The sequence below is a fragment of the Buteo buteo genome, chromosome 10, assembly GCF_964188355.1.
Source record: "Buteo buteo chromosome 10, bButBut1.hap1.1, whole genome shotgun sequence".
Taxonomy (NCBI): Eukaryota; Metazoa; Chordata; class Aves; order Accipitriformes; family Accipitridae; genus Buteo; species Buteo buteo.
The window spans coordinates 41,240,551-41,256,286 of NC_134180.1; the positions used below are offsets into that span (position 1 = coordinate 41,240,551).

General features: G+C 42.4%; 1 protein-coding gene across 12 annotated transcripts in view; it reads left to right on the forward strand.

The window, feature by feature from the left end:
- The window catches only part of NFIA (nuclear factor I A), a 257,785-nt gene that overhangs the window by 221,689 nt on the left and 20,360 nt on the right, over positions 1 to 15,736 (forward strand). For 9 of the 12 annotated variants that reach the window (XM_075037239.1, XM_075037241.1, XM_075037248.1 and 6 more), the window contains one exon: positions 5,973 to 6,064. The exons of the other annotated variants lie outside the window; for them this stretch is intronic. In XM_075037239.1, the coding sequence (XP_074893340.1) occupies positions 5,973 to 6,064 (92 nt within the window). The remainder of the gene's footprint in view (positions 1 to 5,972; positions 6,065 to 15,736) is intronic. 12 annotated transcript variants of the gene reach the window in all.

Genomic DNA, 15,736 nt, shown 5'->3' on the forward strand with positions numbered 1-15,736 from the left:
TTTGTTGAGCTAAGAAGTTGATTCATTCCCTCCCTTCCACTCCTCTTTCTGACCTTAGACCAACACTTGTGCTATCAGGAAGTTTTGACGCTTTCTGACAGAAGATACCGTCTTTTAAGTCCTATCAATAAGATTCAGTGGTGGAATCTAAAAGGTTAATGTTTAGTCATATTTATCACTGAATATAGTCAGCAATGCCTTACTATTTCCTTGTCTTCAGAACCGGGAAAAATGAAACTAGGTCAATGTGTATTTGTCATTACAGTTGTGACTCAGTTTACTGGCAGTGTGTGGTGTCTAAAAGAAAGAAATTCCCAACATCATTTTACCAGTAATCTTAATACTTAATTTTTATGATACTGTGATCATGTAAACAAGCTAAATGTGCGTCTGGCCTGATTCTCAGCTGGCATAAAAACTGGCATTGTCCGCTGAAGTTTGCAGAACACCACCCATCGGTATCGGCTCAGACTGGTCACTGTGGCTCAGTGTTCAGCAGACAGCTGCCACGTTAATTGGGAATCGAGGTTTTCTCAAGAGCAGCCAGTTAATGGTATTTAAACAAAAGATTAGGAAAATAATTACTGTTTGTTAATTAGCTACGCTGATGTCTAAACATATAGTTCTGTACATATTCAGGCATGCATCTTCCTTTTGGTAAGGGTTTTGAATAATAGTGACTTGAGTTGTAAAGAAACATATAATTTAATTTAGGGACAAATTTTACAGAAAAGTAGATTATAGGAAACATTTTGTAAGAAAAAATATTACATATATACCAAAGCCAGTGGAAGTGGCTGGCCATGTAAAGCGTAAAACAAACCAAAGTTCCTAGCCTCGCAGTGAGAGTTTACCAGAAGGGCCCACTGGACTCCATTTAGTGTGTCAATCAGTACCAACCCTCCATTTTCGTCGGTGTTTGTTTTTTCCTTAACTAAATATTGGCCTTCAAATAGCAAGTGCAGATTCACCAGAGTTTCATAAAAGCCGCACAAAAAGGTGTTTTCCATGGTTACGAACTGCTCGAGTGCACCGGTTCTGGGAGTGTCGCTGGGTTATGGCTGACTGCCCTGCAGAGCTTTAGGATATTGGAAAGTCACTTATGCAACAAAGGCAGGAGTGATGTTAGATTTTGGCCAGACTCTCTCCTTAGCTGTGTGGAGGAGAATGAAGCCCCCCCCAGGCAAATGGAGTGAAAGGGGTTGGCATTTGCTCCGTTCTCCTTTCCTTTTTTGGTCTAGCAGAAAGCCCTCTGCAGAAACAGAATACAGTTACGGCCCTACCAAAAATTGGAATATGGCCCTCCTGAGGGGTGCAGGAGCCAGGAGCAGCTGTTCAATACAGCATGGCCTCCTGGGAATGAGAGCTAAAAATCACAACAAGGTGGTTAATGATTCTCAGAGCAATAGTGAAACTCTCCAGCTGTGACATTAACCAAAACATGAACATTAGTGCTGTCCAAGGAAGGAAGAGCCCCTGGAGATGCACATCGGGGATTTGCCGCTACTGGGTGGCCAGGCATGCTCTGGGAGTTGAAAATTTCAGCTGCGAATCCTATCCCTTTGGAAAGCCAGCATTTTCCTCAGTGAGATGACACAATGGAGATGGGATTCATGAGGTTTGGGAGGGTTCATTTTTCCTCCATAAAAAGCCTTTTCAATAGAACACATCCTTGATATCAGAAGCAGTCCCAAAATTATCTTATCTCAGATCTCTTCTTGATTTTGTTTGGTTGGTAACCCATAACAAACACAACACAATATTTTCTTGAACTTGACAGTTTCTGGGTTTACTATCTCATTGCCCAAAGAAAACACCACCTCTACTACATGCCAGTTGGACTTTATCACTATCATAACTGAATCTGAGTCTTAGAATCTGTGGCCCTCATTCCGATGCAGAGTCTAAGATACTGCCATCCTGTACACCATGATTTTTAATGAGCACTTCTAAACTAAATGTAATTTTCTAAGGTTCACAACTCTACATGGGGAGAAACTTAGCTATTTTCCCTTGTCGGGCAAGATCGTTATCAGTTAATGTCCCTTTGCACAAAGGAGTTTTCGTGTTAAACAGCAGTTGTGTCAGGATGGGAAGAATGATCTTGTGCCTATAGTATTGGATTCATAATCAGATTGGATTTCTCTCCCGCTCTCTGCTATGCATTGACTGAGCACCCTCTGGGCAAGCCATTTTAGCTTTCTGTTCACTCCTTTCCCCATCCATAAAAAAGAGGGTGATGACTGTATCATTTAATTTGTTAGAATTTGCAGTTCCCTCTCAGATACTTAGCTGCAGAATGCATTGCAGTAGGAAATGCTGTATTGCACCACGTTCCTACGGTTAATTCTCTCGCTAAAACCGCACGATGGCTAAACTGACTCCTAGTCCTTTGTGAAACAGTACAGCTCATCATATCAAGCACATGTACCTGTCGTCTTCGTCTGTAAAAGAGAGACCTAGTGGTACATTAGGTTATCATTCACCCAAATCATCTTTACCAACCAAAAGTTTATCCTTTTAATCCAGAACTGTCTGATAAATGACACACACCTATACTTAATAGAAACTATTTCAGGAAAGTATATTTTAAATTAACATTCTTCTACTGCAGGCAACTTTAAAATACATGACATTCCCAAAAGTGTTTGTTTGTCTTGTCTTTCATACAATTTCTTGCCATTTTGGCTAAATATCAAAGCTGTCTGTGTGAGCAAATGTTCTTTCTCTGCCAGCTCCTGTTTTGCTTGTTCCTGAAGTGAAGCATCATAGCAAATTTGTGGCATCACATTCATTTCCTTGGCTATGGGCTATGATGTTGCAAACGATCCTTAGTGAATTCCAGTAGCAGAAGGACTAGGCTGGGCAGGAAGAGGTTTCTATTCAAGCCCAATGGGCCAGCTTTCAGCTAGTGTAAACTAGTGTAGTTCTATGCAATTCCCAGGGAGCAAAGGTGATAAAGATCAGGAGAAGATCTGCCTAAGAGACCTGGCTTCTGTTCTTTTCCATGCTTTGGCTTTTCCCTTTCCTAAAAAGGAGTTTGAAGACCCCACCACAGGCTTAGCCTATGTATACTAAAATATAGTATGACCCAGCTTTAACCAGTGAGAGCAGTTTGCCCCATCCTAATCTGAGAACAGAGTACAGGGATCAGAAATGGTAGCACTTCCAGGAATCCCACCTCCATGTCAAACAAGGGTATTTATGTGAAGACAGTAAGATATGGCTAGAAGCCATGTTGGTGGTAGTCTAAGCAACACTCAGTACTGCTCCCTTTTCTGAACCAAATTGCACCGTAACAGGAGTCACTGCTAATGTGTATTCCATGTCAACTTAATATTCTGAGCCAAAATGGCCCCTTACAATCCGCAAACATCTCGTGACATTTTACAGTGAAGTGAGACTAGCATCTTGGGAGAGTCCAGTGTAAAGCCTGCTCTGCATATATGTAGTTTTGGTCACTTCTTGGCTCTAGCAATGTAGTTATATGACCTTAAGGAAATACCAAGCTGACATCTGAGTATTTTCAGAAAGCAAGTTAAACATAGCTTGGAGCATTACAGAAGAAAGGTATACATAGTAATTCACCCAGCAAGGTTTGAGGGGACTTTTGTGCATATTATACAGTTTTCAAATGCTTTAGAATTTTTGTTTGAACAGAGAAACCATTTAAGACAGCGTTCTGATGGTTTCCCTTTGATTTTCTACCAAATATCACAGGAAAAGTATCTGCCAACAGGGAACCGTAAACAAGATCTTGAGTTCCTTCCCCCCTGAGTGGAACTTACCTGCTCCAAGGGATTAAATGGCCTCTCCACTCATTCTGCTTTCCTAACAGTAGACCAGAAGAACCAAACAACAGATGTTTGATTTTTGAGCTTTAAGTTAATTTTCCCTACTGCAGAAGGATTTTTTAGTCTTGCACAACATAGGGTTCAGTAGTTAGTTAAAAAAAAAAAACACCGTAAAACAGTACAGAAGAATCTTAATACTTGGCACTAGCAACAGAGATTCACCCTTTGCAAATTTGTGGCTTCTTTGAATTATTAAGCAAATTAACATGGAAAAAAGGCAAGGGGAATATCTCACCAAATCTGCTCAGTTCATTTCTTCCTTGATTTGCAGATATAAGTAACAACCAGTGTACCTGTTCATACTCTAATATGCAAGCCGCACTGCAATTTGCAAAATCATCTTGGAAAGATGAATTAGTGCACTCAAAAATTCCTTTAAATCTTTGTGAAGGAAAGGTGTTCCTTGCATGATTTTTGCGATTACTAGCAAAGTGTTAGCTTTTTGGAGAGGAAAGCTCACCTCACTGGAAACAACTGGGAAGAATTCATTCTTAGAAGTCGGGAGTGCCTTATCTCTGCTCAGATCAGTAAGAAATGAAGATGTGCAGTTTCTGGGGTGATTTCAGGGTAAGAATTAGGAGGCATCGTGAGACGCTTGTGAGACTTGGGTAGAGAAGGAAGGGAAGGATGCGATTCTGCATGCTCATAAACTTGAGAACTCCTCGCCAAAGGGCTTTGTGGGATGCAGAAAGTTTGCGTGGGTTCAAGGGCAGATTGGGCATTCATCAATGAGAAATCCCTTGCGGGCCATTAAATACAGGGAATCCCTGAGCTGAAAATAATCAGAGGGTGGGGAAGAATATGAGAAAGTAAATATGTGACCTGTTTTGACTCCTCCCTGTGCATCTGCTTATGGCCTCTGTAAGAGAGAGGGCAATGGATAAGGTGGAGCATTGGTCCGATTCAGTACAGTTTTAAACCAAAGGCTCCTCCAATGTAATGCCTCTTCACTGAACATTTTGCCTTCAAAAAGGCAACAGGCTTTCATCCACACAGACAAGCCAGTGTCTTCTCTGACTCTTAACTCACTTTATTTTTCTGTAATGTTGAGGCCTGAACATTATATTTAGCCTGACTGGAATTTGGCAAGTAACTTTCCTTTTAACATTGTTTTTTGTCTCTTCATTGGATAGTTAGGTTGTCTGGGGATTTTATTCAGCAGAATTCATTCCCATAAATATATTTAAAATAGACAGAATCACTGTTTGTATTAAGGCGTCTATTTGGGTTATTTGAATTTAGATCTGAACTTGCAAAAAACTGAACAAGGGAGAAGATCGCATGGGGGATTTTCAAATGAGAGGAAGACTGAAAATGCATTGAAAGCTTTTGGATGTGGAAGTGCGTGGCATTGTGGACAGTTGTAGTGGAGAATATAATGCAACAATAAAATCATTACAGTACTTCAAGTTTGGAAGTAATCTGGGTTCTTGGCTTGCATTGCATTTAATAGCTTTACATTTATGGGAGCCACTCCAGTTTTTAAAGGCAGCTTCAGCCTTCAGACTGATTGCACTTACCACCCCAGTGAAACTGCAACCCATTAATTTTTTACTGAAAGGATCTTCCTAGTTTTTCAAACACATCAAGTGAACATTTTAGAGAGTGCAGACCACAGCAGTATGAAAACCAAAACTTTCTATCGAGAGAGAATGCTGGATTAGCATGAAATAAGGGTCTGATTCCGTTAATAAGCACTTTAGTAAATTCAGTGCTATGCAAAACTCCCTTAAAACCAGAGGTACCGCATATTTGAGTGAAAACAGTCAGGCAATACCCGGCCGTACAGAAGTCTCTTGTGCTATCCCAGCATGGAAAGGCGTGCAGCGGTTCTCCTCTGGGATGGAGAGCAGCACAGGTGACCCCAGCACATCTCTCCCTGAGCGCACGTCGTTGCCGTCCCGCCTCGCAAGGAGCAGCCCGGTCCCCTGCGTGTTTATATCCCCATCATTAAGACCGAACCTTTCCAGTGTCTAAAACCAAACTCTCGCTCTCTAAAACGTTTGCACATTTCTATGTTAAACATCTGCTTAGGTGGCTCTGAGACAGTGTGTTTTGGTGTTGTTCGTGTGCAATCTAGTGCCGCTTCCTCAACGCATGTGTCCCTTCCCTTCACAGCCTACTCGACACCCAGCACCTCCCCCGCAAACCGATTCGTCAGTGTTGGACCACGGGATCCAAGCTTTGTAAATATCCCTCAACAGACTCAGGTGGGCCGCTTTCGACTTCTCTGTATGCCTGCAGCCTCTTCTTCTTCAGTGTACTCTAACGTGTCCCCGCGGAGCCAGCTGCATTGCCGCTGTCACTTCACCCACATGGTCTCAGTAACTACAGTGAAATGTCACTTGCAGTTTGTTTGTCTGTTGTGTTTTTTTGGGCTTATGTAGTAATAACTCTGCTTTCGTAACTGGAAAGATCTCTCTTGCTTTCTAAGACATTGGCTTCTAGCGCACAGTTTTTTCCTCTAGCGCTGGGTTTTCAAAGACTTTTGCTCCAACCTGTTCCCTAGGCAGTGCATTTAAATGCATATGCGAAAGGAGCTCAGAGAGACCCATCAGGTAACAGCGCACCTTAATCCCCCACCAGATACGACGGGAGACTTCTCCAGTGACTTCCGTGTAAAAAAATAGACTCGAATTCCTGGTTGGCCATTTGCATGGTGGGCTTTGAGCAAGCAGGAGATTTTGTAATTGCGAGCACATCTGTTTCCTTACACAAAGAGAAAAAAGTCCAGTTGAGGCAGGCCTATAAAGCTGGGTTAACTGAATTCATCGTCCTGCTATGGTCAAATCAGAAGCTCAAGTAAACATTTGTGTTTCTTTAGGAGAAGGACGAGGTTTAAATGTGCTTTTTCCAAGCTGTATCAAATTCCCAGGGTCGATTAAGAAAATAGTTGTTGGCAGTTTTGTTAGCAGCTAATTTGAGCCAGATGTTGAAAAAATTAAGTCAGTGCTTAATATCACGTTATCATGGGGGAGAAGGTATAAAAAAGTGAGCAGAACTAGTGTCCTAGGACAACTGTAGTTTGTAGTTTTAAGTGATGGCTTGACTACGTTACAATTCTTTTAAAGGTCAACAGCAAGAAATATTTGCAATTTTGTTTTGAGCTGGTTGCGATGACTAAAAAGTAGTAATTCAAATAGCTAGCAAATTGGGGAATACTCCTCTTAGGTCTTGTAAGTTCTTTCAAATCGTTTATATGCATCTGAATACTTATGAATAAGAATGGCTGTCACATGCCACAGTCCAGTATATGCATGAAGACAGACTCCTCATTGCGATGGCTTCAGCGCCTACACCGTCAATGAAACACAAGTCAGCCATTACCAAAGATTTTCAGTTTACAGGGCTGCAATCAGATGCCTGTGAACACAATGTGTTTTCTTGCTATCTGTTCTTTGTGTACAATTTGTTAGGGGCTTTAGTTTATAGCTCTGTCGACAGCACAGGTTAAACTACATCGAATCTCAAACCTTCTCTGCATTAAATAGGGTCACAGAAAGTACACCAGCACTGCAGAGTGGGGTTTTAACCCATCCGGTTCTGATTTTTTTTCATGCCTTAACAAAATGCAGCCTGCACCCCACTTTTCAGGCCTCTTCCTTTATTTGGTTCATGTACGTGACAAGTTTTCATGCGCCTTCACATTTAAATCATATTTCTCCAGTTTTGGAAACAACTGGAATATACACAAACACGCTGAAATCGGGAAACAGGAATGTTAAGGTATACTGTTAAAGTCCTTAAGCATTTGGTCTTTTCCTTCATAGCTCAGGAAACTTGAAACCCTTTGGAGAATGCTACCTACCTTTTCCAGAAGACTTGAAAAACTACTAGTTGGTAAACTGATTATGTAGTCAGACACAAGAGTATTAAGTCTCCAAAATATTTTAAACTTATTTGCATTCTGCAGTCTAGGTTTCCCAGATAAGTTTGTTGACTGTAAACTTTTATCCTCCTTATTTATGACTTAAATCATTTTAAAGTGCTCTAGCCTTACTTTAAGTGCTTCTATGTAATGCAGTATAGTGAATAACAATGCTGTACAGTGAAAAACAATACCCAAGCACAGCTTTCAATTAAAGTCAAACATGCTGCAGTGGGTAAGGAGACTGACTTCCAGTCTCTGACTCCAGCTGCATCTCCGTACTTCTTCTATACGTCATTACACCACCACAACCCACTTGATACTAAATATATAATTTATCAGCAAAACTCACTACTTATTCATGAAACAACTCTGAAGTTGACTGTGTTTTAAGTCAGAGAAGTGAGGTAAAAATACTAACAACTGCAATAATTTGGGATTTACTTAGCATTCCCCTAAACAAAGACATGCTTTTGTACTCTTCTTGCAGGGCATTCGTGTATAGGACGATCACTTAGGACATTTGTGAAATGAAAATATAAAAACACATAGGACTGTGTTATTAAAAGCAGCTGGGGTGGCTGCTTTCCATCAGGATTTTTATAGTACATTCAGAGTCAGCCTAAGATATGGGTCCTGAGGACCACTAACTGCCAGGCCACACAGCTCCCTTAGACAAGAGGAAGCAGTGAACATTCAGAGCTTCTGAAAGTCGAGCTTAAATATAAGGGTTGAGCAACTCTTTACTGCTGGAACAACAAAATAAAAATGAAGACTGTATCTGAACATCTGCTTTTTTAAAATTATGGTCCAGCTACAAGCTATAAGAAAACACTATGGTCAGCTTTTTTGGTGGCCCTGATTTTCTCTTCCAATTGGTGGGTCATTTGACTGCAGGCACTAGTTACACAGCATCGTTATTAGTCTTAAAATGCTGCAAAAGTGAGTCTGTGCACAGGGATGTGGCAGCGCCGTTTAGCAGAAGTCACATTTCCCATACATGGGCATTCACAGGCTTTCACAGAACATTGGAATAAAATCGCAGACAAATGTACAACAGCATGGCTGGGTTTGAGCAAGGATCATTCTGTCCTGGGCTGTTTTTAAACAACCAAAACCAGCACATGCCTTTCTTAATGGGCATTATAAAAATTAGCAGTAGACATTTCCATTAGCAGCATGTTCTGATTTATGTGACATTGCTTCAAATATAATCCCTTAAAGGAATTTTATAGAATTTATATAATATTTTATTTAGAAAAAGGCCGTCTTCCTGTGTCAACAAAGGTTGTAGCAGGATGACAACTCCGTGACAGAAGAGACCAGGAAATAAACTGACTTAAGTCAGTACTTCTGATTCAGGAACAAAAGGCCCAAAAGGGCTGTTGGCTTTGTCTGGTTTTAGCAGCTTCAAAACTTTTCAGTTGGCTTGTTTTTTCATACACTGCCTCTGCTTACCCCATCCATCACTCTGCCACCTCAGCGGCTCACCGCATAATTGTCCTATCTGGGGGGTTATTTGAATCTAAATTTCTGTTTGAGCTATTAGAAGAAACACTTGACTTGGCATCCTCTGTATATGTTGACAAAAAGGCACAGGTGTTGTAACCTTTGCTTGATAAATCATTTACTTTTGCTACTTGACTCGCAAGCAATATGGGGGCATCAGCTTTTTAACTGCCTTTTCCGTATGCAAATCAGAAATACAGTATGCCTGGGGTACACAGTCTTTAGTTTCAAAAGCAGGCTGGTCTAGATACCTCATGACTAAGTAATAGATACGTCTCTCGTATTGCCAAGGACTTGTAATAAGGAGAATGGTAGAGGAATGGGAAAGTACCATCACATTAATTAGGGACTAGCCTATCAGTAGCAACAACGCTAATAAAGAATAAAGGGTTCTGAGTTTTAGGGGGTTTTTCATCCTAACCAAGCGATAAAAGTAATTGTGAAACACAGGATATGCACTCAGAGTACGTGCAGCTGGTAACGCTAAACTAGCAACCTGCTCTTTGTGCATGGAGTTTGCGTGGTCGCTCGCCGCTCTAAACGGTGTTTGCTGATCTCTGATGCCCTCACTTTGCTCTATAGTACAAAATTCCTTTAGGGATCATAAGTATTCAGTGTGCTGCAGCTCCACTTCACACTAAACATTGTTTACTAGGCTGAGTCCTGTTTGCCACCTACTTACCCTACATCTTCCTGGAAATTGTACTTCGGATGCTAAAAACAGCTCCCGAGCAACACATGCCTGCTCCATCTAATCACTCCTACCTGCCAGTAGCCCGTGTGCCTTACACAGTGAGGTTACGAGGATGCACAGAACAGAAACTGCCTCCCACTGCAGGCACCCAGGCAGAAGATCAACTGCTTTACCACCTGTGAGAAACTAAATGGCTTTCTCCTCTGCTTGAGGGAGAAAGTGTATCATGCACCCTCTTGACCAGCTGTTTCAGGAAAAATCCCTCTCTAATGTAAACAAGCTTTATATCAGATCCATCCCAGCTAGTTTCTAAAACTTAGTTAAGCGCAAAACCAAATATTTATTCCCTTACCTTTCTCTAGGAAAAGATAAAACTATTTTCTAGAACAGAAGTAGGAGCTCTTCCTGCTTCCACCTTCGCAGGATCCCAAAGCTACAGTCAGATCATGGATAGTAAGCCAAGGTCTTGCCTTTTCACACTTGCCCTGGTGGGGCCCTAGAGCCACTCAGCTACAACAGTGCTCTAGATAGAGCTCATCCTTTATAACACAAAGCAATTGAAACAAAAGGCCCATAACTTACCTAGCACACCATGATAAAGAAAAACCCCAAAAGTCAAAGAAGCTTATCTAGGCAGCAAAATGACAAGTACGAAAACCAGCAAGCTCAGAAACGCAGCCATGCTCTTGCTGCCAGCCTTATAAAGACCAGGTACAAAAGTGCACGCTGTGAAACACATCTATAAAAGAGTAATGCTGCCCCATAGTAAGTTAGGAGGGGAAATTACTGAAGTTTAGCAAAATGTTTATAGTATAAGGAAATTGCTAACTTCTTTATATCTGTTCCTGTTCTCTGCCTTTTCTGAATTAGACAGCAGTATCTTTGTAGCTTCTTCTTTTAGGCTTTTATTTATCTCTAAAAAACCACCTTATGCCTCAGGTGCATATACAAACCTAATTGTACAATTACTTTCTTTTCGAGAGACAAGGGAAAGACTATTTCACTTCCCCACAATCCTTTTAGAAAGCAAACTGCAAGCTGCAATTTTTCACTGGCAGCACTTTAAAACAAAGGGCACGAGAAAAAAATGAGCTTTATGCTGTGTCCTGTAGGTTAGCAGATGTGAGCTCTGTCAGACTAGGGAGGGAGGCAAATTCCAGAGTAGATGGTCCTTCTGTGATAACAGCCAGTCACTGCTGCCTAGACACTTAATTCGGAGGAGTGTAGTGCAGGTGATGCCCCTCACCGAGGCTGGAGGGAGCACAGGCAGGGGGGAGGCAGGGAAGCAGTCTCGCAGGTAGCAAGGCCCAAAAGCGTATAGGATTCATAGATCAAAGTCAGCACCTTGAATAGGAAGCTAATGCAGTTCCTCCAGAGCTATCGCTCCTGCAGCTGAAACCGCCTAGCTGTTTTGTGCCCAGGTTCCATTGCCACCCTATGGAAGAAAGAAACCAGTGCACACATTTTTCTTTTGACAAATAAAGCATGTGCCTCACTTCACGGGGATTTTCCATTTTTGCTTCGCGCTGAACCCCTGCCACGCTGCCCTGCCCTTTGCACCATCAGAAAGGGACACAGACCTACCAGACTCACACACAGCTCGTGTCGATGTGCTTTATTAAAGAGTACCACAAGCCACCCGTCCTTTCCTGCCGCTGCACCCTTCTGTCTTTCTCCCATTTCCCAGTGCCCAGGAATCGCTCTGGTCAGACAGGCAGCACCTGCTGGCCCTCGAGGAGGAAGGGTAAGGTCAGGATTTCGTGGTATTGCCACACCGTGCTAACAGCTGAGCCACCGCTTCACTTTGCGGAGCAGTTTGTGTTCAGAAAAACTGTTAAGGAAGGGGTGCGTGTGGCTCGTACATTGCAGTAGACGTGCAGAGAACATGAGAGGCTGCAGGAACAAGATCAGGCCTTTTATTTTGGGGGTTCTGAGCAGAACTATTTATAAGCTGGGTCAGTGCTACTTGTTGCTTAGGTGACTTGTCCTCCCCAGGATAAGAATACTTATCCTCAAGGCTGAATGCACCGCTTGTGTTTGAGCGTGAATGAAGATGAAGAACACTAATTTGGAAGCATTTGTTCAAATCAGTTCAGCCGCCTGAGAATTACATATTCCATAAAGTAACCTCCCTAGGCCAGCACACGTGGCTTTGGAAGAAACCTAAGCTGCAAAGCACTTTTAAGCCCTTTTCCTTCTCTTGGCCCATAGCAGGAAACGTAGTGGCAGGTTCAGGACACCATCTGCATGCAGGAATAATGTCTCTCTTGGGTAAAGAACAGAAATTTGCAGAGACTAGGTATAAAAAAACAGTTTTGGGGTGTGGGACTGCAACTTTCTAGAGCTGCTGAAGTTAGAGGGACTGCTTTCCTTCCAAACCCAGCAGGGATCTGTGAACTTTCCCGTATCAGCAATGGGAAGTGAGGGCTGCTCTCTTCTGACACCTGGAGCAGAGTTACACAGTGCCCGAAGTGCCATCTGAAGTTTAGATTGCTCCTGAGCCTATGTGAGCACTATACCCTCATGGATCACTTTCCTGCTAGACATTTACCATACATGTAAGAAATGGGAGACCCAAAACAGAGATCAGACGCAGAACCATTACAATGAACAGTTGAGCGTGTGAGAAGAGAAGGGGGGGTGTGACCACTTAATTTATAGTAATGGCCTGAGCTGAAAGGGCATTAAAGAAGGATGGGCTTTTGTGGGCTTGAGCCCTATTATGACCACTGAAAGTTCCGATCCCTGAGCAAAAAGTGTTTTGCTGCAGAACCAGTGGCACCAAGCTACTGGTATGTGACCTTAATGTTGGTGCTGTCTTTCATCTTCCATCCAGGATGCAGCTATACTGGCCTAATCTTGAGGGTGGCCTGGAGATGGCTCTAAAAATGTAGTATGTAGTATGAGTCTAGAGAGAGTATTCATAGAAAAGACAGTGTCAATCTCTATGAAGCATCAGCAAACCTCAGACCCTGGGAAGCTGAAAGAAGGTTTCAGATCCTGTCTTCGCTTTGTGTTTCGCCGTATTAAACTCGCTCTTTTCTTTTGTTGAAATTAGTCAAGGAAATGTTGGCCGAATCCTTTGCTGAGCTAAAATTGAGATGGTTCCACCATGATGGGAGCAAAGAGCCTGCATGTGGTCATGGTGCTCTTGATGTGCCCCTGATCACATAATAGCTCCATAGCCACCCGTCCCCAGTGCAGCCTGAGTGTGACCGTGCTGCTCTGATCACAGTTGCTAATGACAGTTCAGAGTGTGCTCCACAGAGAGGAGGTACAAAGGTGGCCAGACATCAGGGTCACTCCCCAACTCCCATTCCCTTCACTGCCTGCTCAGCTCAGTGCACAAAGCCCCTTTAATTGAGCTTTTGCACAGAGGGTATGAAATTTCACTCTCAGATCAGTTCTTAAACAGCGGCAGAGAACGGTATACCTCTAGAAGAAAGCATGTGTTGCACTATAAAGGTAAAGATTCATAGACAACTTCCCAGTACTGTTACGTGGCCTTATCTTCAAAGTGGGTTGGAGCCAAATCAGTCCAGAAATGCCTGGGTTAGTCCTCAGCAGGGGGGATCCTTTTTCCTCTGCTTTTTCTTCCTCCTCCTTGTGGGCTCCGGTGAGCAGTTCAGACTTTTTTTTGGAAACTAACACTAAGCATCCTATTTCCAATAGATATAGCATACAATTATTTACAATGGACATAGACGAATTTGCCAAACTAAGCAATTAAACTCATAGCAGTTTTTCCCCCTCCTTACAATAAACAGGAAGCCTGTGCGCAAGGCACCCTTTCTGTGGGTTTTATGGCCATTACTTATGCTCCACAGTAGGGGAGAAGAGAGAGAAGAAGTAAGTGTGGGCCTGGTGGGAAGAGTTGGCAAATGCAGAAATATGATGAATGAGCTGGAGAGATTTAATTTCTTACTAAATTCTCTACAAGCTGTGTAACCTTTCTTTAGCTAAACAATTACTCTAAAAGGCAATGATTTTCTGTGTTTTCATTGAAAAGTCTTCATAATAACAATGGCCTATGTTCTCTTTCTTGAAGAACTTCTGCCAAAAAACAGTTTTCTTTTTTCCATTCAGCAGGAAACTTTCTTTTATTTTTATTTTTTCAATCTCATATTCCCCGCTAACATGGATTTACAAGGCCTACCACTTACTGCATGGGGCTGGGAAGAAGCTTCCCCTCAGGCCAAATCATTTTGGTCCATCTCCTTTATAGGGATTCTTGCATCTTCCTCCCAAGAGAAGTGCGGCCACTGTCAGAGACATAATACCAGGCCCAAGTGACCATTTAAGCTGACAAAACGTGACAGTTCCTCTGTTCACAGGTACAGAGTACATGGAAGGGGGCTCCCAGATTTCTTTTTCAATGGACAAGCAGCAGCTCTTGCCACTGTTGTGGTGGGCGCAGCGGAGAGAGGGAGCAGGTACTGACTTTGGTGTGGTGGGGGAGAGAGTCATCAGATCTTTAAATTCATCGGCCACTTTAATCTCACATGATTAAAGCAGAGTGGGTGCTGATCCTCGCTGAACCACAGAGTCCTGTGAGCAGCTGGAGCATCCTAAAGACTTTGGATATTGTAAGGACTTTGGAGATGCAGCATGGGCAGAGCACTTTTTCCTCCTGCAGAGCTGCACAGTTGTTCAGATACACACATGCACAGGTACATACACACACACACACACAAATCAAACAAACAAGTATAAGGCAAGATTATAGTTATGTGCCTCGTACTGCATTTACTTGACTTGGCCGATTTCCTGGCCACCCCATGCCCGCCCCCAGCCTCCATTGTAGATAATGCTGTATTGGATTAGTCTGCCTCACTGCTGCATCAGGTCCCAGATCGATTTATTGACTCTGTCAGAGTGGCTAGTACAGTAATTGTTACAAGAGCAGAATAGAAAGCAAGAATGTGTCCACATAAAATATAAAAATGACGTTTTGTTCGTTCTTTCCTCTTTTGCCCTATAGATCTTCATGTGTTTACACAGTGGAGAGCACTTTACTTAAGTTAATCAGCTCCTTCTACATTATTAATTGCGACAGTTAGGGTGCTACATGGCGGCAAACGTATTATTGAAACCATTGATCTCACGCTCACGGTGTGGACCTGAGTAGGTTTTGTATTCCTTTCCTTCTTTTGCAACTGCTTTAGGGTACTATCAAATCACATTTCCCTGACTGACAATACACCATCAATACCATTGATTTCAGAGAGGGGCAGAGAGATGCACATGAGAAAGAAAGGAGCGCGCGGAGGTTCAGTGTATTCTGTAGGCTTGGAAAGGGGTTGTTGGAAGTTGGTAATCACAACAGTTACGTGCCTGGCCTGATTCCTCTATTTCGTAAAGAGTAATAATTTAAGAGCTGAAGTTTCCTAAGTGTTGAAGATTTGCAGAGATGGCATGATGAGACCTTTTAAAACGCATGTAAAATGTATACCCTTAAAAAAAGACATACTGACTTTTTACAAGGGTTTTGGAAGTGCATTTGAAAGACATTTCATGGAAGTTCAGCTTTCGCAGCTGATGATACCTATATGAGCTCCATAAATTCCACACAGCCTGACAAACTCCAGTAGGTGTCACATGTGACCTGGATGGAAAAGGTCAGCAGCTGGATTTATGGCTTTTGCATTTACTGGAACATTAAGATTTTTGCCAACTGCCATATATACTTTTTAACAATTCTGCAATCAAAGGATTAGGACCACAATCTACAATGAAAGTCAAAAATTAAAGGCCACAATCCCTACATCCTTCCCAATGGATAGACATTAAGATACCTCTGTTCTAAGAATC